The 25,538-nt window shown below is 37.0% G+C and overlaps 5 protein-coding genes across 5 annotated transcripts; 1 reads left to right on the top strand and 4 right to left on the bottom strand.

Annotated features, from left to right (window-relative positions):
• Positions 1 to 410: 410 nt before the first annotated feature.
• On the bottom strand, positions 411 to 7,738 carry LOC140766868 (protein EARLY STARVATION 1, chloroplastic-like). Its single transcript, XM_073106534.1, has 11 exons — positions 7,309 to 7,738; positions 6,166 to 6,257; positions 5,738 to 5,931; positions 4,596 to 4,635; positions 3,761 to 3,842; positions 3,237 to 3,314; positions 3,030 to 3,155; positions 2,130 to 2,251; positions 1,513 to 1,552; positions 1,078 to 1,152; positions 411 to 909 (listed from the first exon to the last, which is right to left on the bottom strand). Exons 1-11 carry the CDS (start codon positions 7,563 to 7,565, stop codon positions 744 to 746), a joined length of 1,272 nt encoding a protein of 423 aa, XP_072962635.1. The 5' UTR covers positions 7,566 to 7,738; the 3' UTR covers positions 411 to 743.
• A 2,534-nt stretch (positions 7,739 to 10,272) lies between these two features.
• Positions 10,273 to 10,732, bottom strand: LOC140767646 (uncharacterized). Its single transcript, XM_073107642.1, has one exon. The coding sequence runs from the start codon at positions 10,663 to 10,665 to the stop codon at positions 10,387 to 10,389; it is 279 nt and encodes a 92-aa protein (XP_072963743.1). The 5' UTR covers positions 10,666 to 10,732; the 3' UTR covers positions 10,273 to 10,386.
• A 2,335-nt stretch (positions 10,733 to 13,067) lies between these two features.
• On the top strand, positions 13,068 to 14,790 carry LOC140767326 (NAC domain-containing protein 22). The gene is made up of 3 exons (XM_073107187.1): positions 13,068 to 13,255; positions 13,343 to 13,620; positions 14,070 to 14,790. The coding sequence occupies exons 1-3, from the start codon at positions 13,087 to 13,089 to the stop codon at positions 14,481 to 14,483; spliced, it is 861 nt and encodes a 286-aa protein (XP_072963288.1). The 5' UTR covers positions 13,068 to 13,086; the 3' UTR covers positions 14,484 to 14,790.
• Positions 14,791 to 15,441: 651 nt separating this feature from the next.
• LOC140767327 (chitinase 11-like) lies at positions 15,442 to 16,522 on the bottom strand. Its single transcript, XM_073107188.1, has 3 exons — positions 16,211 to 16,522; positions 16,027 to 16,126; positions 15,442 to 15,932 (listed from the first exon to the last, which is right to left on the bottom strand). Exons 1-3 carry the CDS (start codon positions 16,491 to 16,493, stop codon positions 15,560 to 15,562), a joined length of 756 nt encoding a protein of 251 aa, XP_072963289.1. The 5' UTR covers positions 16,494 to 16,522; the 3' UTR covers positions 15,442 to 15,559.
• A 2,106-nt stretch (positions 16,523 to 18,628) lies between these two features.
• LOC140766895 (serine/threonine-protein kinase BSK1-2-like) lies at positions 18,629 to 24,780 on the bottom strand. Its single transcript, XM_073106569.1, has 9 exons — positions 24,211 to 24,780; positions 23,976 to 24,111; positions 23,297 to 23,430; positions 22,546 to 22,651; positions 22,022 to 22,107; positions 20,168 to 20,356; positions 19,534 to 19,698; positions 19,302 to 19,415; positions 18,629 to 19,130 (listed from the first exon to the last, which is right to left on the bottom strand). Exons 1-9 carry the CDS (start codon positions 24,544 to 24,546, stop codon positions 18,885 to 18,887), a joined length of 1,512 nt encoding a protein of 503 aa, XP_072962670.1. The 5' UTR covers positions 24,547 to 24,780; the 3' UTR covers positions 18,629 to 18,884.
• Between the last annotated feature and the right edge of the window lie 758 nt (positions 24,781 to 25,538).

Here is a 25,538-nt window from a genome sequence, read left to right as displayed (position 1 = left end):
GTGAACTTTCAAAGAAATAAGAGAAGATTGATTTAGAGTTCAATTTTTTTAGAGAAATTATCGGAGGCTATTAATGAACAGTATTTTTATCCATATATTAAGTTAGTCAAAATTTTAAAATGATTTATATTTAAAGTTTACTATATAAATTGATAAATTGAGCTTAGTGATATGTTTAAATAATTTAGGGAGTGTTAAGTGCCTTTTTTTTAAGGAGTGAAAATGATACTGAGCAATAACTATAATTAACCTATTTCTAATAGCAAGCCAACGATTTCTTGTAGAGGTTACCGTTTTCCTCTTTTCCTCCTCCTGCATGATCTACCTTAAACAAGCATATTGTTCGATACTTGCTCATAATATTCGGACAAGTGGGAATGCAATGAAGGCCTTCTTGGTGTGACGGAAAAGAATTTTTTGACGACAGTTGTATATGAGACTAAGGGTCTCGCAGAAAGATGAGTATTCACTATTCAGACTGAAATTGTAATCTTGCCTCTGGACATAAGAAAACCTAACCATCAACGGAATTTTGACACAAATTCTGAGATACCTAAACATTAATCTTTGATAGATACAGTACGGAAAGACTAGCAAAACTATATAAGTGGCAGGCAAGGAAAATTTTCAAAGAATGAAGGAACCATTGAACTGGAGGGTGAGATTCCAGCTGCATTTTCTACAAAGAATTCCTTGGAAACAAAATCGGCGTCCGAAATAAGTTAGGACCACCACCTCTTTCTTCACTGCATAGGGGGAGGCGGTGTGTCCGGTGGATCACCAGTCTGCGGTGGCGAAGAACCAAAATCAAGACTTGGATACACTCCTGGTGGCCTTTCCAGGGGTTCTATAGACAATAACTGAGTAGAATCTCCAACAACATCCGCCCATCCATAATGAGGTTCAGCTCTTCCATGAGAAAGCAATACAATGTAATTAGATTCATCTTTGAAAATATAATTCAAATACTATAGCGTGTTTCTCCTCGAAAGATGTCCTCTAGCATAAAGCATTTTCAGTATTCCATGTAGAAAGACAAGTATATAGTTGCATTAGGAAAATTAAGAGCCATCTTACTCATAATAAGTCTCTTCATCTACAACAATGTCCCAGCTTTCTCCTGTAGTGCTTTTACCATATTTATGTACTTTCCTGAAACATAAATTGATAAGAACAATCAACAATGTCACTCCCCAAGTTATCAAGAGTATGATGACTTGTAGCTGGGTTACACAAGCAGCAGCAAGAAGTATTCCAGTCATTTTTAAGCATAACCTCAAGTAAACAAGTCCTAAGAGGACATCTTACTTTATATCATATACTATTATATTATGAGTTCTACGCACTTTCATTGTGGATACTAAAATTTCAGAAAGGAAGAGGAAACTAGAAATATTTACATTTTTACACGGCTGAGTCCTTTGGCTACTGGTCAAGTTCCTTAATATAATTATCAAAGATTTAAAAAAAAAGCCATCAAAGAAGTGAAATGATAAGATCCTGAAAGCATACCCATTTCCAAAGTGCTCTTCTCCCCAAGTTCTTGACCAACCTAGAATAGAGAAGCAGGTACTGATTAATGAAATATGAAGGTGAACATTACATATCATGATGACAAAATATGATCAACTTAATGAGTAAACTCCATGAAGTTATAATATACAAAGACAAAGCCCTAATGATTTTAACACGGCTCCACAACAGTAAACTTTATAATTGATATTAATTTTCAGTAAAACCCTGAGATAATGCCACCCTGTCAGGTGATTGAGATGATAAGATTCTGGGAAGAAACAATAGAACGAACCAACAAAATTAGAATAACACTTGGAAGAGAAAATTCAGTAGCACTTGGATATATTTTACATACAATATCATAGAAGTAGTGTAATAACTGCTGGTCTGTATACAAAGCAGTCAGACGTACAGAAAACGTGAAGTACTGCTTCTATGTTGCCATGGAATATACTGAGAGATGACTTATACTTTTGATGCATACAAAGAAGAAAACGTATTGAATACTTGAGCTAAAAGAGCCAAGGACAAATTAAATGACTAACAATGGGATGTACTAATATAAAAAGGAAAGGAATTTTGTTGCTCTACTTTCTAAAGGGAACAAAACATACGTTCACCGCTGGGAGATACATGCCATGTCTCCCCTTGTCGTGAACCTATTCCAGTAAAGAACTTCTCCTCCCATTTGTCTCCCCATCGGGTGCCTAATTCAGTTTCTGCCCATTTATCTGTCCTGTAGAAAAAGAGGTCTTTAGTTGTACTTTATTAATTTGCTTCTAAAGAGTTTCACCAGATTACATATTAAAGTAAACAAGTTGTTTATTAGCAATGGAAAGAAGTTTCAGAGTAGTCAGCTATAAATGACTGGATATAACGAATTTCTTTACTGAGGCAGAAAGAATGGGTTAGATATTGAAACATGAAAAAAATCTAAACCATTTTAAGCATAATTAGAACAACATAAAGGCCAACTTCTAATTTTATTCCAAACCAGTATCTCAAGTCTTAGACGGTGGAGCCTAGAAACAGGACAGTGACAAAAACAAATAACTGATTTGATAACCTCCTCTATCCTGACATAGATTATGTCGTGCTGTGCATTCAATGTATAGTAAGACATTGATTCTCTTACCCTTTAACTGTACAATACCTATATAAGTTTCATGAATTTACTTTCCACTGAAAAAGAAATCATCCTGCCAAGGTACTCTCCAATCTTATAACAGCTGAAAAACTTGGGACATGTTAAAGGAAGCCTGATGTTAAATCCTCAGATAGCTAAAAGAGAAAAAATAAAAGGAAAAAAAGAAGAAGCATGCCCTCGCAGGGGATTGAATAATTGATCTAAAGGGCTTAGCTTTCCATTAATATCTTTTGATGAATGAGCCCACCTAAATTGGATTATAGAAACAAAAGCCTAATTATTCCGGAGGCAAAGCCTAGCACCACAGAATTTACAGAGAACTCATGACCTATTTATTTTGGAGGTAAATGGAAAAAAATAAGCTAACCATTTAAGTACAAAACCCCGTCCGTCATAATGTTCTCCCCATTTCTCCCACCATGATTGTTCATCGAGCCTTCCATACTTATGAGCTCCTTTCTCTGTCCAGCCTTTTGCATCATACTTTTCCCACCTAAAAGCAGATATATTTTGGAAATTATTAGCCCATAATGGAAAAACAACTAAATCTGAAAAAAGAAAAGTTCCTCCTCACCATTTCTCGTACCACCCAGCATTTCCTACGCCTGATTTTGCTTGTTTCTCTGCACTTCTCTCTATCCTCGCAAGGTTACTGTTGTTGCAGATGACTATCTTATTAGTTATTACAGTTTGTTACCTCAAATTTGGACGGCATTGAATAAGATGTCATATTAAGAGGTAGATCTACATGGTCTACTATTCAATGATTGGCACTTTCACTTATTCAAAACTCTCTTTTTTTTTTCCCAATTTTCTGGTAAAGCTGGAAAAAATATCTTGTACCAATTTAGAAAGTTCTGGCCTTCTACTGCTCTGTCGCAGTCACCGGCAGATATAGCAGGAATTGTCCATGATAATTACTACATCTAATATTTATCTATTGTTTCATACTACCACTATCAAGTTATTCTCTTTCCGAATTTTCTCTTTTGACAAGGCATATATATCCTCTCTTATCATGTACACAGTACATTACTAACAAAAGAAACTGCTAACTGGAAGTACCACTGAAGTTGAATATTGTAATTATTGTCGTACCTCCATTCATCCTGGTACATAACTTCTTGCCATGTTTCCCACCATGAATCTCCTTCTGCATTCTTCCCAGATTTCTCTGCACCTATAATGAATAACATGAAAAGAAGCCACTAATAATAAGTAGAAAATTTTGAAATTGTAACACCTTTTCCCGATTAGTTCAAGATGATTAGATTGACTAGAATTAGCATCTTTTGGCATCAATCCATGAAATCACTGGCAGAACAGGATTCCAAATAACAGGGAAACAACAGAGAGAGAGAGAGAGAGAGAGAGAGAGAGAGAGAGAGAGAAGGAAATCCAAGCAAGACTGAAGCACAATGAGATGCCATAAATAATTTTTACATGTAACTTTGTTGCTACAGCAAGTGACTCAAACATCATTTCCAAACATATGGCATACTAGGTCGTAAGAACTGTGTTAAATTTTGCTTGATGACTGAAATGCTAACAGTTTCTGGTTGGTTTTCTACTTTTTTCTTTAATATTTTTACTTGTCTGCAGAAAACTGTACTTTGTTCAATAGGTCAACAGAAACCCCTAAATCTTTTAAGCTTTCCTGTAAAAGATGATTATACAGGCATTCAAGTCTAAAAAATCATGTCTGATTGGCAAGATCTTCAGCTTTATTTAGCAAAAACATTTCTAAACTCTAAAATAGGTACAAGATCATCCTCATTCCTCAAAGAACATCAGATTGAAGAACTACATTTGAAAACATTAAGAATGTAGAGACTAACTAGATCTATATGAAAAAATGCAGATTGCAGAAGTTCTCAAACATGAAATATAAGATGCACACGTTTTCATCTTATTAAATAAGAAAACAACATACCTAACTCTTTGTATCCAGTCCAATCACCTTTCTCCCACCACTGCCATGCAGATAAGCAAAAGTCAAAGTAAATTCCTGGGTTAATACTGATGTAATTATCCAGTAGATAGTGGCATGAAACCTTATAAGGATGGTATGTATTTTGCTATCCTCCAAAAAGAAATAAATAAAGAGCTTCATGAGCTTCAGTTAAAAAAATAAAGGGAGAGTTGAACTTGGAATTCTGGCAAGGGTTTCAATCTGGCAACATTTGAATCCTGTTTACTTCTTACACTTGTAGTGGATTACCTAAGATGTCTTTAGTTGGTCCTTTAAATTATTTGTAGCCTTCCAAAGAAGATACTTTCTAAAATGCTTCTTTTATTTTTAATTGTAAACCTCCTTGAAAATTGAATATTAATGAGTTAAGAGGTTCTCAAGCAGCTAGTTTACATAGAAATACACAGGAGAGTGTCTAGAAACAACAATAGTCAATATTCACTGTCTTTTACCTATCCACCAAAGGGCCACAAGATTGCGCTAAAAGGGTAGCACAATCATTTATTGCACACAATGTCTCAATTAAGAATCAAAGCTGCAAACACTAAAATGATGCAATTGTTTCGAATTGTTCAAAAATCAAAATTGAAAGTTTGGGACCACTTGATCCCTGGGCAGGAAAGCTCTAGTTTCTAGAAAATTATGTTTAACAGTTTTAGATCAGTGATAAGATATTATCAATTTTGAGTCATTGACTTGATCAAAGTAAGTTTCAATTGTATCTAAAACATATTATACAAACATACACACACATATATATAGATAAAGATATAGATATATGTATGTATATATTTTCCGTGATTGTGTGTTACACAATAGAAACAGTGATTTGTAAAAAAGCATTTATTTCTTATTTGTTAAATTTTTATATTCTTTTTTACTTCAGTGTAGAAACAAAAAAAAACTTAACAGCATGAAACAAAATCCTATGTCTCACTCGCAAAAGAGAAGGATCAATTATTACATTATGAAAAAACTAAGAAAACAGAGGTTGAATAAGATTAGCAGATAATATTTAGAGAAAACCACTTCCACAATACAACCACCAACTTCAATCAACATAGGCTATTTGTCTGTTAAAATAAAAGGAGGCCAAAACATACAGTTTCTTTCCATTCGGTTGAACCATCCTGACTTTGACCTCCCATCCTAGCCCACCGGCACCTATATCCGTTCTCACCGAGGTCTTCTCCACTTTCCCTGTACCATGTACTGCCATCTTCATTTGTGCCAGATTCATTGACCTTTTCATCCAGCAAATTGATTCCCCAGTCCTTCTCACTAGCAATACCAGTGTCTATAAGGGAGACGTCAAAGAAGCATGTACTTCCTTAGAAACTACACGTGGTAGAACTAAAATCCTTATAAGCTACAAACTGTGATGTTTCTATTAAGTTAGTTTAAAGATAAACGTAATTATGTTTGTTATATATGCAAAAATATGGCACTATTGAGCAGATTCTCTTAAGGAAAGAGCACATCACAATTCTTAAATTATGTTCGCACATTCAAATGAGGAAAAGAAACACACCTCTCTTAGGTGGAGTATCACGAGATTGAGGAGCCGAATATCTTGGACTGCAGCGAGGATAAAAGTCTTCTTGTTTGGAGAGCCTTTGAGAGCTATATTAGCAAAAATACATGTCTAATAAGCTATTTGTTATATACAAAGAATTTTTAGGGAAAGTTATATATGAGCTTATCAAGCAACTATGACAACTTCTGACTAACTATGGAGCCAAAGAATTGATCGTGATAACAAGCATTCAGCAAAGGCAACAATGATGGGAAAGTATCAATATAATAACCCAACTTATAAACTACCATCAGAGTGTAAACTCAAATGAATAAGAAGGCCTTCATTTACCACTACAACTCACAAAGTGATGCTTACAGAGAACACCAATGACCTCGTGCTAGTTTAACTCATATGATGCTGATTATACTTAATTAATATTTCAACAAAGTAAAGTGTTGAAGACACCACCATTCACATAACCTTCTTGGTGTACAGCTGCGTCATACACTTTTACAAAATTGTATGAGGTATATAGCATGGAATCTTTTGGTCTCATAAAAATCCTACGGCTCTAAATTCTGAAGTAGCCACTAGACAGGTTATAACAGATTCCAATGTTCATAAAAATTGATGCAGTACCTCACTAAAATTGCTGTCGCAAATCCATAAAGGAAAGCATTGCGGGGGTGTGGGGAAAAGCTACATCTCATCAAAACATACCACTAATAAACGATGATTGCCGAATCAAACCAAGATGGAGTCTGCATAGTCTCAATCGGAGGTACCAAGTGATAAAACTCTCAAAAGTTGGGTCTTTACGGTGCATGAAATCCAAACACGATAATACTCGAGACGTCAACTTTCAAGAACCATAAAGAGATCATTAAACAAATCGAACCATGATCCGCAAAATTCAAGAAACCAAGTCGTCGACCAATGGCGAACCAGCAGAACCTAAATTTTGGATCTTTAAGAACTTAGCAAAGAAACAACGACAATGTACGTCAAGTTCGGATATCTCAACACCCGCAATCGCTTCGCCATTCATTAAACCTAAACCCTAAACTACTTAAAGGCTTCGATTTGAGATCAATAACCTAATCGGATCAAGATTCGCAAAAGGTTCAAGAAACCAACTACTTCCTACACATATACCGAGGCGAGAGGAAGGGCAGCTTCGGCATCGCCTTGACCCGGACCCTCCTCGCGCCGCTCTTCTTGTGCTCGACGTCCGCCTTCTTCTCCACCGCCGCCGCATTGCCGAGTTGTTTCCGGAGCTCCGACTCGGGGAAGCAGCACCGGATCGCCCCCCCGAGCCGCCGCGGCCGCCGGAGCTCCATCGGTGGGGCGCAAATTCTCCTCATCTTTAGATCGAACGGTGCCGACACGAGCCCTCTCGACCCCCCAGCCATCTCCCTCTCTCCTCGTATCCAAAGAAACCAAAAGAGGAGCAGGAGGAGTTGCAAAAGAGAGAGCTGGTCGTGGAAAGGAGTCTAATTGATTTCTACTACTAAATTAGTAACAGAAGTCGGTGGCGACTTCGCCCGATGGAACGGGAGGGAGAGGAGGTGGTGGGGGGTGTGAGGTGGGCAGTCTAAAGAGGAAAGAGGAGGAGGGTGGGGCCCCGTTCTATAATAGTGGAGTGACCAACCATACACGTGAGCTGCGGCGTGGGGCCCACGGTATGGTCCCCATGGTACACGCCGTCCGCGGTGCGGTTTGTTTTGGAACTGCAGAAAGTGGCGATTTGGTACCCTGGAGATGCAGTAACCAATTTTCAAATTAAAAATATATATATTTATTCCTTGCGGTTTAGCCTTCGATTTTCGGTTTAAGAAAATATTTACCTTAATTAATTAGGAAAAGGATACGTGGCAAATATCGATTCGTGATTATAGACGAGTGACGGGGAGTTTGACGGCTGGAGATAATAGACTGCTGTGGCTCTTGCTTCTTCTATGGATTTTGCTTAATAAACTGCGCATGCTTAACGCTGTTAGACAGTTTTCTTCATTTCCTTTTTTTTTTTCCCAACTATACTGTTGCTTATTCTGTTACTAGGATTCTAAACAATGTAACCGTTTTCTGGGATCGATGGGAACAACAGATATTTTTCTTATCGAATATTTATCCCAGATATTAGTTAAATTAACTATACATTCATGATCTTAATAATATTCCTAAATAAGGTTTTTAAAAATTAAGATAAATTAAACATGCAATTATGGCTCAGCTCGGTTAACTGAACCCAAAGAAAAAACAATACTTATTTATTAAATAAATCAAGCCTAAATCGAAGCAGGCTGGCTTAGGCTTAATTCAATATGCTTAAATAAAATTATGTATATATATATATTTATAATTATATGATATTTGATTTAATTTCATTTTTGAAAATAAGTCGATTAAATTTAGGCTTGCCTCGAAGTCAACTTGGTTTGAATTAAACTGAGCCTAAAAGATAAAAATAAAAATAGTGTTTGCTTATTAAACGAACAGAGTCTGGCTGACCCGGGTTCGACTTAAGCTTCCACTCCATATTACCATTCTAATTTTTTACTCTTTCTTTTAAGAACTCACTTCTCACGGAACATATTTGAAGGATGATTTTTTTAGTCAGTTTCAATCATCTAAATTTTGATATCATCTATTCAAAAAATTATTTTATTTTAAGAACTCATTACTTATAAAATTATCTAACATTTTGAAAAAAATAGTTGGGAATCCAAACACCTGGATATAAGATCACTATAGTACTATTTCCGATATAATCCCTTTTGATGGACATGACAAATTCAAGGGTAGCATGTAACTTATTTACAAAGTTATATGTATTTATATCATGTAATCCATTTCGTTATTGATTAAATGACGATTATTTTTTATAATGTTAAGGTAGACTATGAATAATAATAAAGGCTAAGTAAAGAGGTTTTAATAAAATTTCGGTAAAAGAAATTAATAAAATACAAAACGAAAAGGCGCCAAAATTCTATTCGATCGTCATGATTCCATCGTGTACTCCCAACCTTTTAGCCGTCGACGTGTCATCCATCCCCTAACTTGAGGTAGTACGAGCCACGTCCACAAACACTAGTCCTAGTGGAACGCGGACGTGGCGGAGGTGAAAGGTCCGGAATCCAGGTGGGCGCCATCGACATGAATCACGTGGACGTACCATGGTTACGACTAGCGGCTCAAAATTCCTCCACGTCAGTTTCCGACACGTGCCCGATTCTGGGTGACGAGGAAAACGAGGAGATAAAGCTACAAATTGGGAATTTTTATGGCTGAAATTTTACGTATACTTTTTTACTACATAATAACAAATATTTTTTTTTATTTTTTATTCCAACTATTATAATTAAAATATATCTTATTAAACAATAAATTATAATTATACTAAAAAATATTTACACGAAGAAATTATTTTTTCATGTGGCATCATTTTAATCATTAATAATAACAAATTATGAGATAATAGAAAATTACTGCAGTATAGCATTACTCAATAATAAATATTTTCTCACGTAAAGAAATCAGATTAGTTTTTATTTTAATGTACGTAAATATATTTTACCTTTTATTTTTTTTTTAAAGATAGGTAGATAGATTTAAAATTCAAGATATAATTTTAGTTTACAACTATTACAGTATCTTCTTCTAATTATTGTTATAATTCTTTATAGGAAATATGAGCACTGGAATGTTTTCGTGATAAATATATTCTAGTATATCAAAATATTTAATACATATATTTTAAGTTTAATGTAACACATTATGTTTTAGAATAAATGGATGAGATATTTCACAAAAGTATTCCAAAGATATCCGGTGCCACTTATTTTAATAAAAGTTTATCCAAGGATTTTTAAGATGAAAGGATAGGTTTGCACCGTGAATCCTCGTCAGATAGAACACGTAGCATGTCAAAGTTTGGAGGATGTTACTGTCGAAGCAGCGTTTTCTTTTCCAGGGAATAGACTTTGGCAGTATAATGAATGTGACAAGGTTGCACTAGTTCTATATTTCCGAGGTGACGTTAATTAGGAGTAAAAGGGCCTTTAATGTTGGAAATGACCCCGTCTTGATTAAATATGGGCCGTATAAAATCGACTGATGGAATTTTATTCTACTGTTTTTGTTTTTTTGTTTTACAATTTTGTCAACTAATGAAAGCAAACAATAATTAAGCTAAGAAGACACAAACCACATGCAAGTATAGTTATAACGCTACTGGATATAAGATTGGCCAGTGATATCGAGATCGCGGTCGCCGGTGGACGGCGGCGGCTTATGCTTCGGCTCCGGGAGTCGCTCCTCGGGTCCGTCGGCGCTCTGCGTCGCGCTGGCCCTCGGCTCCGACGGTTTCTTCCCCGTCGCCGTGGCGTCCTCGGCGGCGTACATCCCTCCGCCGTAGGCCTCGTGGGTGATCGGTTTCATCTCGGATATATGCGGCGGCTTGGCTTCCCTTTTCTCCTCCTCCGCCTCCTGGCTTCTACGTTGCTCCATTTGATCCGAATCCGGCAGGAATTTTTCGATTAATTGGATAGGATGGTTTTATTTAATTAATAAAGCTCTCGACTGGATCGAAAATTACGTCTCCATGCAAATGGTTACGATTCGACACGTATAGGTTTGCATGGCAACGTGTAACTTGTTTTGGGCCCCGGAGTGTATATCGGATCCACGTTTGCGAAATGGACCTATAAGCCCGATTGCTAGAAACACTTTGCACTTGGCAGTACACTGTTGGTGGTGAAGCCTAACAGCAAACACCCTTGTGTAGTAATCAATTTAAGAGGTCAAGTCTTCCCACTATGAAGACTTGTTCTTGTACTAGGTCTTGGCCGTTGACTCCAAGTCTGCTGCTTCCTACTGCAATAACTTGGAAGAAGAAGAAGAGGAAGAAAGCAACGGGAAGACATCAACAATACTAATCAAAGGAAAAGTAGCCTCAATAATAAGAGTGTATACCATAGACTTGAGAGTCAATCTCAAGTTGGAAAAATTTATTAGAATCTAGCGGCGTGTTACTCGTACCACCTTTTGTTTGTCCCCCAGCGAATCAATGGTACGCCACGATAATCTTGAGTTTAATTATCACTCCAACTCTTAAATTCGGAATTAATTTTCACCTAACGTTAAGCAAATAAAGAGTTTCTCATTGAGAATAAAAAGAATCTAAAAATACCTGATAGATTTGATCTTAAAATATGATTCTTTTTAAATATTTTCTTAACCTTACTTTTAGAAAGCTTACATAAAAGATGATACGGTCATTTTTTAAACTAAAGATACCATGTTTTCAAAAGCATTAAAGTTACATGTGAATAATAAGCTGCCGTACTCTCTTTTTTTTTGTCAATAGGATAGTGACTAGAAAGTAAAGGAAGCTCATGTTGTATATTATATTGTTTACTCGGATTCAAATCCTAACATCACCGACTTAGTTAGGACCCGTGGTGTCAAAATAAACGACTGGCTTAGTCTTAACTTTGAGCCGAGTTAAATGGGCTCAAATTAAAGTTTTAGTTACGCTTGAGGCAGGACCGGCTCATTCAAACTCAACTTAATAGAATCAACTCAAATATAATACATATTATATATATAATAGTATTTAGCTTGTTTTAAAGCTCGACAATTTGCGCTCAGTTTAACTCAGCTTGAATAATAGGCTTTATTTAGCTTGGCTTGAAAGTAGCATAATTTGGACTTCACTAGGCTTGAGTTTAACTCAAAAATATGTTCAATTTAAGCTCAATCTTGACTTTAAAATTACTTTCAAGACGAGCTCGCTCAAGTTCTATTTATTTACATTTATTGATTAGGTTGTGATTAAATGCACACCTCTCTATCAGTAAAAGAATAGTCCCCACTTTTTTGGTTTAAATAGCTAAAGTCAGTCAATCTGATGGATCTAACCACCAGAATTAGGTGAGTTGGAAATATTGGAAATTCACCATTGAAGAGTGTCGAGTAATTGATTTGATTGATTCTGTCATCATGCAATAAAATGTGAGATCATCTCGACGAGAGTTTATACAATGATCCAAATAGTATTTTTCTTCACAATCTCTGGAAGTAGGCGGTCCAAGTAAACCATGGAAAGAGATGTTATCAAGAAGTTGGACCTTGGGCAACATGAATAATTGTTGTTGAACTATAAATTCTAATCTAGGTCATATTCCTATACGTGTACTTGTCATTTAGATGGAAAGGAACGAGAAATTTGCATCTGAGTCCCAGACAATGAGAGTGGAGGCTTATTCGTAATATCATCAAAATAGAAGGTCCTGTTTACAATTTTCTATAGATGACTTGGTATATTGCTCAGTTGACTACCTACTTTCCGAGAAACTCACAAAAGAGATTACTAGCAGTCAAATAAATCTTCTCGTTTTCCAGAATAATTATAACATAAGAGACTAATATTTCATTCTAACCACCGTCGTATAATTAGTTTTTTTATTTTTTTTATTTTTTTATTGTTCAATAGAGATAATAGACATTATTTCCAGGGGATTCAAACTTACCCGCCCTATTTAATTTATTGCTGAAAAATACTGAAGCCTTGACTAGTCAAGATAAATTCATATCATATAAGTAGATATTTGGCAACCAAAATCATAGGCCACAAATTGGCAAAACTATTCTACGCTTCTTCCAGGAGGAGAAACCATTCCGATTAGGCAATTCCAATTTCAAAGAAAATTAGTAAAAGAGTCAATTTGTGGAAGCTACAATAAAGCTACACTGTTTGTCCAGAAATCCCACTACACCTCCGACCTCATCACTACCAGTCCAATTGTCTTCGTCCATTCGAAGCCGCGTGGGCCCACCACTACTTAATACCTTTTTCCTTTAATTAATCGCTTCGTTCCTCCCTCTATAAATACACGGAGAGACTTCAAACGAGTTAATTAAACTTAGATGGAGAAGGGAATGGGATCGGAGCTGGATCTCCCAGGGTTTCGCTTCCATCCCACGGAGGAGGAGCTCCTCGACTTCTATCTATGGCGAGTTGCTCAAGGGAAGAAGCTCAACTTCGACATCATTGGAACTCTTAACCTGTACCGCTACGATCCATGGGAGCTCCCCGGTATATATATCTCTTATCTTTGGATGAGGGGTTTTAATTTTTGCGTGTGTAAAGATAATTGGGGGCTGAGATTAATTTTGATCGTAGGGATGGCGAAGATTGGGGAGAGGGAGTGGTACTTCTTCGTGCCGAGGGACCGGAAGAGCGGGAACGGCGGCCGGCCGAACCGTACGACTGAGCGGGGGTTCTGGAAGGCGACTGGGTCGGACCGGCCGATCCGGTCGGCCGCCGATCCCAAGCGGCTCATCGGGCTGAAGAAGACGCTGGTCTTCTACCAGGGGCGGGCCCCACGTGGGACCAAGACCGATTGGGTCATGAACGAGTACCGCCTCCCTGGGAATAGCACCACCACTGCTCCTCCCAAAGTAAGGAAATTAAATTATTTACTTTATAGCTAATTATAATTAATTAACCTTAATCATTAACTATCGTGACCTGCTAGTTTAATTAGGACACTAAACACAAAGACAATTATTCTAAGGTTCTAGATTTGAGGATATTATTTGTAATAAACCAAAGTCAGTAGCTTGGTCTACAAGTATCCAAAATTTTCCAAGTCTTTCGTTTTCAATACTCTTTTCTTGTTGTTGAATTTGAAATATACGACAAAAATTCAAACATACACATTTCTGTCTTTATAACTGCGGGAGAAAGCTGACAAAGTATTAGATATATTACATCATCCCAAACGCCAAACTTGATTGACCTAAAGTAACGTATTATTGATTGGAACTCGAATGTTATGTGAGTTATTCCGCCATGCATGCTTATATCAGGATACTAATGGTCAGAGTTCAAATAACAATTCTTGCAGGAGGATATAGTACTATGCAAGATATACCGAAAAGCTACATCCTTGAAGGAGTTAGAGCAGAAGGCAGCCATGGAGGAGGACACGAGAGCAGCACAAGCTTGTACTGCATCCATTAATGGAGACACCTTCTCATGGGACGATCAAGAAAATTTCCACATCTCATCATCGACTCCATTGCACGACAGAGAGGTGAAGGAGGAGATGAAGAAGGAAGCCGAAGTCACGCCCACGTCCACGCCCACGTCCACGTCCACGTCCACGTCCACGTCCACGTCCAGCATGCGATCTATTGATCTTCCGGAGCTCCAAGTTCCAAGCAATAGCTGGGATTGGATGCAAGACCCGCTCTTGAACCAGCTACGTAGCCCGTGGCTGGACCAATGGTCGCCTTACGCCAACGTACTAAACTTCTAGCCAATTGGGATAAACAATTTATCCCCTAAAAAAATAGAGGGATGTGACCATGTTGGCATAGACATGGAAATGGCGTCAAAACTACTTGCAAAGAGGCTTAGAATATTTGATATATATTTGACGCTATTTTGTACATAGTAATGCTAGAAACATCAGGAGTAGCTTCACCTTGTTGTGTTAATCAAATGTTTTCCTTTTGTTGTTTTAGTAAGATCCAGTGACTAACTTGTTGAAGTTATGTAAGACAATTAATTGTCATATTTCTTATGATGAAAGAATTGAGAATTATGCTTACTACTTTTGTTAAGGAACGAGGTTTCGGTGTGGTTGATCTCATGAGGCTCATTTCGAATGCATTGTCGAATGTATACTAACGTCATAATCGTGCACATCTGATGACTCTAATCATGTTAATTTACTTTCTATTTAATTTTAAATATAATTAAAATTATCAGATATGCATAATTGCAAATCTAACAACATGCCTAAATAAACCCATAGGGATTAGCTACATTGGATTCCCACTGCCTTTGCTATGTAAGTCATTTTCTATATTTCCTCAATAAAGTAGTCACTTATTATAGCTCAACTCGTATGTCTTGGACTATCCTGTCCAGTATTTGAGCTTGAGAGTTGTTAGCTAGCATATTTCTGGCCCAACCACTAAAGTAAGTATTAAATCAAGAAGTTAGGAGTATAAATCTTTTTTAAGCTCGAGAAATACTTTTGCCAGGACGTATTAAGACGATCACATTATGATTAAAGTTTGTCCATTTATATAGAAAGGTCGGTCTACATATCCAGCTAATTATCATCTCCAAACCCGATAGCTTACGAGCTCTTTGAATTATATAAAAATAAATGATATATATATAACACTATATAATATAGTCATCTCAGATCCTAAGGTCCAAATTATATTAACAACGATATCGAGTTCACCATTCATAGAGAAATATAGAAGCTACAACCAAGATCTTTATTCTCATGTGTTATTAATTACCCTAACGACCTTTATTCTCGTATATACTTAAGCTCCATGGCTGGATTATAGAAAGACGTACGTACTTCAACGCTCAAGCGAAAGGCTTTTGGTTGAGGCATCCCAGGTTATCTCCATAGCCAATTTTAAACATGTCACAGTATCTCTCGTAGAATCCAATCCTATTCTTTTCAGCATCAGTGCTGTATCCTTTACCACATTCGAGCCCGCCGTTGATGATGTTGGTGATGACGCCATAACCCGGCGCTCGTCCGGCAGCTGAGTCAGCGGCCGACGGCTTCCAGTTCCCGGTGATGACGTCGTGGCACGACGGCTTCGAGGATTGCGCCGTCATCCAGAACCATATTGCTGTCTTGAATGAGATCTCGGCGTTGGTGGACACCAAGTCTGGGTTGTTCACAAGGTCCACACCGATACTTTTACCAGCTTGTTCATAGTTATATTTACTGAAAACAAAATCAAACATTTGAAGTCATTGGTTTAATTAACTCATATAACTTCTAACTTTAGGTTTACTTGGATTAATGCATTCAAACATACTGGGTAAGCTGAATCGGTCCTCTTCCGTAGTAGGGCGGATCGGTCTTGGCTTGCTCTTCCTTGAAGCAATATCCCTTGGTATACGTCCCAGCAGCACCACCTAAGGAATTACCCACAACCCAACACAAAAAAGTAGTTAATTAAGCTAAGTTAAATACAAATAATTAATTAGTGGCATACTAACCATTTGTCTCGTGCGAGGTTTGTCCAAAGAATGCAGCGAGTTCTTTTTTACGAGTGGGCAAGTCACCAGTGGTGCCAAATCCTGAGAAGAAATTGGCAGCATTTATGAAGGCAGTATAAGTATAGAAGCCCTTCGCAGGGCAATCTGCGTCATTACGGTGTGGTAGCATCTGCTCAAAGAAGGACGACGATATGATAGAGCTCACACTCTGGCCATTAACACTCGAAAGGAAGCATGAGAGCAATGCTAAGCTTAGCGAAGCCGCACTAATTAGACCTCTCATCTTTTTCTCGTAATTGATCTTTTGGTGGAGATGGGAAAGGATTCATGGGGTTATATAGACGGACGAAGTGGCTCTGTTTCAAGTCCCTGGAATTTGTGTGCTTCACCGGCCGGTAATCTTAATTTGACCAGTAGATGTATTGCCGGGTCAAACAGTCTATTGACTTTTTGGACGCCCGCATGCACGAACGTGGCGAATGGAGAGTGCGGTTGAGGTCTTTCCACATCCCGCATGCCGGTAGAATTGTATGGTATTTTCTTTTCTTTTTTAAAACTCTCTTTTAAATTTTACGTATCCAAATAAATTATACATCAAACTGGGAGATTTGCCCTAATATGACCTCATTATACGTTAGAAGCATGGGCTGTGAGGTTTGCTCTCACGATGGTGGACAAAGATCGCAAGCTGAACCTAGAGACGGAGACTCACAAATATCCTTTGGTGTATTAAAAATATTGTAGATAAATGTAAAGAATTGCTGATTGAATTTAAAGAGTGAAAAATCTCCAATATATTTAGAGAGGCTAATCGGGTGGCTGATCGGAGAGCCAACCGAGGAAACATGGTTGTGTCCACTATGGTTCCGGATCCTGTGGACCCTATTCTCCGAGACTTTTGTAGCATCTTGGATGTAGATACTCCGGGTTAGCTACCTAACTAGGGTTAATCTAGCTGAATTAAACTCCTCTAGTTCGAAAAAAATAATTACACATTAATAAATTCAGCGCCTTCTTTTAAAACGATCGGATCAGCATTTCTTTTAAAAAAAGTGCTGATAAAATTAGATTTTTATTTTTGTTTAAATATTTTACGGACATTTATAATGCAATAGACTTTTTTTTAGTATTAAGTTTGAAGCTCAGTGTATTATAAAAAATAAAATAAAAGTTTGAGAGAGGGTAGTTTGGTCAAAAACTCGGTTGAGTTATTGGTAGTGAGTAGGACTACTTGATTTGACTAACGATTGACGACTGACGACTAACGACTAAGGACGGTAGCTATCAACGACAATCTGCGATATGGATAAGGAATATCCAGGGATAATTCCTATATATGATTTGTCGAATAGAAAATTATATATAACACTCTTAAATAAAACTATCTCTTTTTATTATTATTATTTATAGATTAAGCTTCTACTACTTTGTTAGAAAAAAATAAGTCATGCCATGTGTTCTATTTAATTTAACAAGCATATGACGAGATGGAATAAAAAATAAAACCTATGTATGGTTTATTTTCAAGCTATCTTAGAGATTTAATTTGATTTTATAATTAAGTTAGCTTAAAGGTCAAGTCAGATTATGTCTGTCTGTCAATGATATGGTGTTGCTTGATATTTCTTTACCAAATGGAAACTCTATTTCTAAATAATACCAAGGAATAATATATATAATTAAAAATATAGAGCGTTATTAGTAATATATTTAATGGATAGAGTTAATTAAGTTCACTATCTGTATCTGAAGAAAAAAGAGAAAAGAATATAAACTTTTATAAATGTGGTTTAATATTATTAGATCACCCTTGCTCAAAGATGTATTGGATTAGAAGCCCAGGGGAGTGCGTTATAATGACCTCATTCATCTGATGTATTTTGCTCTGGTGGAAAACTTGAAGCAGAAATTTGTGATGAACTCATTAGTGTGGAGAATTGCTAGCTTTTCTCTTTACCTGAAGGGGATTGTAAGAAGACCAACAGATGGGTGAAGTCTTTATGAGCTGCTGTTGATCAAGTCTTCTTTGAGTCTTCTCAATAATGGATGAAGATTCTTGCTAGTTACTGTCAAATAAAGAGCTTATAAAAAGTTAGTACTAAGATTTTGCAATGCAAACCTTGATATTAGAGGTATATCTTACACTGATCCAGGAGTTGGTGCAATCCAGAGCAAGCTTAACCAACAAGCTGCTCAGAATTGGCAAGATGAGAAATTGAAAAGAAGATATTTTTCCAAACAAAGAAACAATTATCTTTGATCTGGAACAATCTGTCCCAAATCTTTGGTATACAGGGAGGTATAACTGCCCTCTGTTCTTCCAACCACATATAAGAATGAACCGCAAAGCAAATGATCTCCACTCAGATAATTCTGTAGAGCAGGCAAGAATGCGAAATAAAGCTTTCAACAATCAGATAAACAAAAACCTTTTACTCTTGGCAACTAAACAAACAAATAGAAGAACCCAGTCCGGTTTGACTGTAGCGTTCATATACACGGGGCCAAAGAATGCACCAAACGGAAGGCAAATGCATAATCAAAGAGCTTTTTTTTTTTCTATTATACATATTTCCCAAGAGGCCTACTAATTGCAGATATCATGAAAGAGACTAACACTTCTCATCAACAAAGACACAGCGAATAGGGCCAATAAATTTTTTTGCCAATAGCTTCAAGAACCTTTTTGCCGCTTTTCTTCTAGCCCTGCTGCTTCATTCAACATGTCCGTAGCATCACTGTGCATCTGCAGCTTGGCAAGAGCAACTGCCTGCATATAGAAAGCTGTGGGCCAATCAGGGTAAACACATTGTGCTTGCATTGCATCCCGGAGAGCAGCATCAGCTTGATCGCACATAAGGTGGCAAAGGCTCCGCCTTGCATATACTGTGGGTGAGACCATTGTTCCCACATCAACAAACTGCATCGAATGGCAGCACAAGTGCTTACATTAGGTGGTTACTTATACAAGATCAAAATCTGATGCATCATGAATCTCAATATGCATTTGAATGCAGGTTTTAATCGATCACATGACCAGAGGATGAATACGAACTATGTCCAAACTCCAAACCATATGTAAAAGCAGTACCTGAGTATAACAGTCAATAGCTGTCTTGAAATCTTTATCGCGGAAAGCAAAGTCCCCCCTCTTTCGGGCATCCAGCATATCCCTCATCTGTTGAGTCCACTCCTGGAATGATAACTGATGCAACAAAAAAAAAAAAGAGGATATAAAAACAAAGCTTATCTTTCACCTCCATATGTGAGTCACGGTTCACTACATTACAAAGCAGCAATCAATTGAAAAACTTCACATATACCTCATTAGTTCCTTCATCATCTCTGTAGTGTGTTGTTACTAAAATCTGATGGATGGCAGTTAAGTCCATTCTGGAACAGGCTTCTCCCATTGCAGAACGAGGGTTCTGCGGAGTAGGAGGAGCTTCCTCATGCCTTTGAATTCCAAGCATCACATGTGATGGCACCTGCTCAAAGTTTTGAATTTTCATGCCAGGACTAACCTAAATGAAAAATTTTCTTTGGGGCAAAAAATATGTGGATTTTACTTCAGTACAGAAGCTATTGTGCAGGCAAATTCTCAAATATATGGAACTTATTCAATCATAATAACATATGCATAAAGAACATTCTTCAACATGATTAAAAAAAATCTATAGTGAAAACTTATGCTAAATCATTATGTTCATGAGCATCTAACCATTTCTGTCTTGATAAGAAACTAGAGAGAAGAATATCTAGTTCCAAACCATTAATTGATCATTACAGTTTATAAATGGTGAGAAAAATAACCAGAATATATGGAATGACTTTCAGTTCGTGACTTGATCCTAAGAATGAAATCAGAGTACCTTTTGTGATTCAATCTCTTCCTAGCAGAGGCTCATGCCACAATGTTGTTCTAATGACTAATCTAGAAGTACTGGTAAGCATTACCTCTGATTTTGTTTGCAAAGGTGCAAGTATTGAGACCAGCTTATTTGTATTGGGTCGATCCCGAGGCTCATACTGTAAACACTGAGAAGCAAGGTCCACAAGTGTAGTCGCTTCTTCTGTTGAAAATTTTCCCTCCAGATGTGAATCCATCAGTAGCGGAATATTTTTAATTCTTATCATATCCAATGCCTGCATGCAGAACCTCAGTTTCGTGAAAATATTTCAAAATACTTGCAACTGATGGACATGATGAACAGATGGTTTAGTTGAGTTATCTATAGATAATGCAAGGTTAAGTTGCCATTTGGAACACCTTGAAAACCGAATTGCTTCCTACATTGAGTTACTCAATTTTGTGACAGAGACAACATGGTTAAAGTGTGTGTGTGTGTATATAACTTCATTAAAAAACGTACAGGTGAAGTAGAGAATAAGCAGTTTGTATTTTCATTCACAAACAAGATCAGAAGCTCATTACAGTCTTGCAATAATATACTCATTTAAGAGGAAAATATGACATTTATTTGGATACAAATTTAGGTTTTGGGCAGGCTTTTTAGACAGATATAAGCAAAGGTAAGAGATACTGAACTAATCAAATAGTTCATATATTAGAACCACAAGTCCAAAGGATCAAATTTATCACAAAAAGACTGGTATTTTGATAAGAAGACAGATAATACATACATTAAACAGACAAACCTATAGTTAGAAGTTCTATTCAACAAAAGAATTGGAGAAAAATAAGATGATGTCAGACGACTAGATACCATTTTGCCAGAGTGATACACTGCCAGCTAAATTTGGAGAAATAATGCAGGAGACATGAGTAAAAAGCCATTTATTGTACAGTCCGAAACATGCCTACTTCCAGCAATATAAGTTTCCGTGACAGCAGACACTACCCATCAATTTAATGTGTAGGTATAAGTAGCTCTGCAGCTATCAGTATACAATATATAATGCCTATCTAACAAGTCCAATTAGGGGTGAAAACGGGTCGGATTAACTCCGACCCGACCTACTATCCGACACGACTCGGATCGGATTCGGATACGGATTCGGATACGGGTCGGATAAATTTTTCGAATTCGGATACGGATATCGGATATCCGTTTACCCGCATATATTTTTTTAAATGATTTACAGTTTTTAGTTTGCTTATTTAAATAGTAAGTATTAATATTATTACTAATAATATATTATATATTATTTATAGAGATTAATTTCTTTAATTTTATATATTTGACATACAAAAAAATTATTTGTTGTAAAACTCTTAATAATTTTATGTTAATTATATTTAAATAAAATATTATAATTATTTTAAAATTAATCAATATTCGTTTAAGATCTGATCCTTTATCCGAAAATTATCCGTATCCGTTTAGTTAGGATATGGTTTTAAATTTTGCTATCCGTCCAATATCCGTATCCGAATCCGTATCCGAACTAAAAATACGGATCCGGATATGGGTTGAGCACTATCCGATCCGTATCCGATCCGTTTTCACCCCTAAGTCCAACCCTACCTTTGTATATCACCTCTACAAGAAGGAAGAAGCATCGCCTTGTATCAGTAAGTTCAATTGAACAATCATTTTGAATCATATTACCGTCATCTAAGCAGAATTACGAGCTTGAAAGTAAAAAGTGAAAGTAATACACAAATGTACCATAATTTCCATACTTGTAGCAGTAGAATTTCTAAATTCTATCTTATTGGCTTGATATTGAACTACACTAGATACAGAGAAAGAAAAGCCAATCAAGCCCCAACAATTTGTACCAAAGATAAACAAAATAAATTATATCTGCAAATTTCATAAAACATTATAGATGAGAAAAACTTACTTGACTAGGAGGGATGCGCTTTCCACTGAGAAGATCCAAAAGTACGGTGCCAAAGCTGAATATGACACTCTCCGGAGTTACCCTTCCTGGAAAAATGAAGTCATGATTTGAAGCTTAAATGTTTTTCCTTCTTGGAAAAGAATTTTATTTTCTTCTGCTGTCCAGTAGATTTTGTAGTTCACTTTCAGATGTGGAGAAATTTAAAAGTTGGATTGTGTCAAAGTTACTCGGTTGAGGATTTTCAGAGAAAGTGACATTAAGTACATTAGCATGTTTAGAGATGCCAACAGATATATTCTATTACAAGTGCATTGGCATGTTATAAACCCACTTTCTGTAGTTATTGAAAGTTTGAAACAAGTTATAGTCCATTAAGGCCTTGGAAATGTGAGACTAGCAAAAGGTACAGTAATAGTTCCAATCTCCACCATGTACAACTAGGATAACCATAACTTATCATCAACCCGAAAAGCACACAATGATATTTCTTACAAGTAACAAAAAGCTTTTGAAAAAAAAAGTACCATTTCTTAGATATTCTGGCGGTGTGTAAGCTAGGTTTGTGCTATAACTTTTTCCGTCCCTGCTGTTTTTCATAAGACCAAAGCATGAAAGACGTGGATTACCATGCTGCAAAGAGTGAAAACAGACAAGCTGATTTATGAAGAGAAGTTGCAATTAAATACCAGAAGTTTGCATATATAAACTACAGATGTTAAAGTCCTAAAATTGGACAAAGACAATATCATTCACATTAAATAATGTCGTAAAGCATTATAAAAAGTTTCAAAAACCAGCATGCTATAGAAAACAAGAAATAGAGAAATTATGGAACTACCTACACCCTAAGCTGCATATAAGATAAACTTTGCTCGAAATAGGTTTTTCCAACAGTATTGCACTCTAGGAAATAATAAAGATCAACTCGACAAAACCTGACATTATATAACTTCTTTTCAAAATCAGCAATAAATTCACTCCAATATTACACAAAAACAAATAACACGAAGCAGTTATCCTTTAAATAGGAATTTCTATGAGCAAAATCATAACTACAACTAAAACTTAAAAAAGAAAATGGACAAAGCAAAATAAATATATCATGTATACAAAGCTTTCCAATAAAAATGCCACAAAATTCAGAGTTCAAAGAAACTTGTAACATAAGTGCTATATACATTCAGAAATTGATGATGGATCATTAACTGCTGGTACAATGTAGAAAAACTAAAAAAGCTTCAACATAGATTTTCCCAAAAGGAATTGACAATTTACCTTATCAAAAAGGACTCTGTATGCATTTAGGTCATGATACAAAGGTCGGCCCTCATTACTACAGTATTCCAATGCTTCAGCAATATGGTACGCAACTCTCAGACGCATAGCCCATTCAATAGTTTGATTTTCCCCTGTACAAGAAATTAAACAGACAAAAGAGAAAAATGTAATATGTTTATAGAGTCAAAAAGTAATAAAAATCAGCATTTAGACTACTTTCTCATGAAAATTTGACTCGATTAAGATGCAATACAAACACAGATCCTGCATGATCAGGGGAAAAATCTTCTTTCAATGACCTGAAGGGCCTTGGCTCAATGCATTCTAACCTAGTGGATTTACAATCGAATGATTTGAAGGGGATTCGGACGGCCTCAAGAATAGCCAAACCCATATCATGTATAAGATCTCTCTGCTTAATTTGAACCGACAACACAAGGCAAGAACTTCTTTCATAAGAAAAAGGGAACCTCACTCCGAAGCCTATATGCTCTCCAATTCACCAGAGCGCTCCAGGAAAGTTCCCTTCTTTTAGAGTGGAAAGAAATCCACTTACCATTTCTTTACTCACTTAAATCATACCCCGTGAATTAAGAACCAAACGCCAATCTTAGAAAGCAAAGCAAAAAAAAAAAACGCATCTTGGAATCAAGAACACGAGAAATTGAGCACATACAGTGGAAGAGATGCTTCGCAAGGGTATCGTTTGGCATGTACTCGGCAACGAGAAGCCTCTCGTCTCCCTCACAGCAATATCCGATCAAATTGGCCAACCTCTTGTGCCTCAGCTTCCCAACTCCCCAAGCCTCCTCCTTAACAAAGAAACCCCAATTCGATCGATCCAATCAACTCAAAAATCAAAATAAAGCGACAATAAGAAAATTAAATAAAAAAATAGCACCAATTCTAACCGCGAACTGCTTGGAGTCGGGCCAAGCCGACTTGGTGAACTTCTTGACGGCGATCCACTGGCGCTTCGAGAGCCGACCCTTGTAGACGAGATTGGGCGCCTTCTCGCCGCTCTCAGAGACTATATTCGCGGCGGCGAAGCCATCGGTCGCGTCGCTGAGCTCGGCCAAAGAGAACACGGCGAAGGCAGGGACCTCGCCGCCTCGTGCGGCCGCTGCCATGGCCGGTGCCGCCGCCCCTTGACGGAGGGAGAAGGACGGGCGTTGTTGACTTAGCCGGTGGTGGTTTGGCTTCTCCGGGTGGGTCTCCGCCCGAAGAAGCGAGCTGCAGCAACCCATCAAAAACTACCCAACAACTCACCAACTCTAGTAATCTATAAAGATAGTCCGTCTACTTCTCGCTACTCTCTACTTCCCCGAAGTCTCCTATTACCTGCGGAATGGATCAAGAAGAGTAGAAAGAGATAATCTGATAGAAGAAAGGAAAGAGGGATGGAAGTTTAATGATTCCTCTTTTGCAGTTTTGCTCGTGTGCGTGGGGATGGGGATGGGGAGGGTGAGGGGGAGGGGAAGAAAAAGAAGCGATCTATCTCGCTAGCTAGCTCTCACTGCCTTTTGCGTACTTTATATAGATTATAATGATGACCAAATATTTTCTACATTTCGGGATAAATACTTTCTAGGGCTTTTCTGTAAATATCCATCATTTCCCCCCACATATTTGCAAATAGACTCCTGGCGATATTTTTTCGAGGTGGATTTCTTCCCTTTCGCACCCTGTATTTCTCCATAAATCATAGAAATTTAAAAAATAATTAAAAGAGTAAGGCGTAACCGATAAAAGAACTTTGAGACCCTTTCAATCAATACATACATACCAGAGTAACGCATCACAATATTTTACCAGATTATAAACCAAAGTATGCTTCATTATAAGCTAATGCGACAAATAGTCATTCAAAGAATTAATTCCATTGTTCTCTTTGTCGATAGTACACATGAGCACCTCTTTAATTTCTTATTAATTAATAGTCCATGAATCGCAGGAGTATAGACTACTGCGAAGTCCTTTTGAAGTGTCCTTCCGGGCATAAATTTTCCACAATTTCAGGGATTTCGTCCTCGCGGTTTCTAGGCAGAAACAGAGGGGAATTTTCAATAATGGGAGGGTTGGAAATGTAATTTCGACTTGCTTAGTGATCCACTTGGCATAAACTTCCACTTCTTTATACTTAATTACATATAAAGTATAACCACTGGGCTGTGTTGGGTCTTTTGAACAGTAACGGTCACCAGGGTGTAGAATGGAAACTGCCAATTGGCATCCTCGT

Source organism: Typha angustifolia, chromosome 9 (assembly GCF_048772165.1).
Source record: "Typha angustifolia cultivar Huaian chromosome 9, ASM4877216v1, whole genome shotgun sequence".
NCBI lineage: Eukaryota > Viridiplantae > Streptophyta > Magnoliopsida > Poales > Typhaceae > Typha > Typha angustifolia.
Note: the sequence above shows the minus strand (reverse complement) of the source record. Positions and strands in the feature narration are given on the sequence as shown.

Excerpts from the sequence above, each read along its gene's own strand:
- LOC140766868 (XM_073106534.1), bottom strand. The coding sequence starts at position 7,565 with ATGGCTGGGGGGTCGAGAGGGCTCGTGTCGGCACCGTTCGATCTAAAG. Across the intron at positions 6,258-7,308 it reads CTGCCCTTCCTCTCGCCTCG|CTCTCAAAGGCTCTCCAAAC; the intron begins GTATATGTGTAG and ends TTGCTAATATAG. Across the intron at positions 1,153-1,512 it reads GAAGAGCACTTTGGAAATGG|GAAAGTACATAAATATGGTA; the intron begins GTATGCTTTCAG and ends TTTATGTTTCAG.
- LOC140767646 (XM_073107642.1), bottom strand. The coding sequence starts at position 10,665 with ATGGAGCAACGTAGAAGCCAGGAGGCGGAGGAGGAGAAAAGGGAAGCC.
- LOC140767326 (XM_073107187.1), top strand. The coding sequence starts at position 13,087 with ATGGAGAAGGGAATGGGATCGGAGCTGGATCTCCCAGGGTTTCGCTTC. Across the intron at positions 13,256-13,342 it reads CGATCCATGGGAGCTCCCCG|GGATGGCGAAGATTGGGGAG; the intron begins GTATATATATCT and ends TTTTGATCGTAG. Across the intron at positions 13,621-14,069 it reads CCACCACTGCTCCTCCCAAA|GAGGATATAGTACTATGCAA; the intron begins GTAAGGAAATTA and ends CAATTCTTGCAG.
- LOC140767327 (XM_073107188.1), bottom strand. The coding sequence starts at position 16,493 with ATGAGAGGTCTAATTAGTGCGGCTTCGCTAAGCTTAGCATTGCTCTCA. Across the intron at positions 16,127-16,210 it reads AACCTCGCACGAGACAAATG|GTGGTGCTGCTGGGACGTAT; the intron begins GTTAGTATGCCA and ends GTAATTCCTTAG. Across the intron at positions 15,933-16,026 it reads GGACCGATTCAGCTTACCCA|TAAATATAACTATGAACAAG; the intron begins GTATGTTTGAAT and ends TTTTGTTTTCAG.
- LOC140766895 (XM_073106569.1), bottom strand. The coding sequence starts at position 24,546 with ATGGGTTGCTGCAGCTCGCTTCTTCGGGCGGAGACCCACCCGGAGAAG. Across the intron at positions 24,112-24,210 it reads CCGACTCCAAGCAGTTCGCG|GAGGAGGCTTGGGGAGTTGG; the intron begins GTTAGAATTGGT and ends TTCTTTGTTAAG. Across the intron at positions 23,431-23,975 it reads TGCGAAGCATCTCTTCCACT|GGGAAAATCAAACTATTGAA; the intron begins GTATGTGCTCAA and ends TTTCTTGTACAG.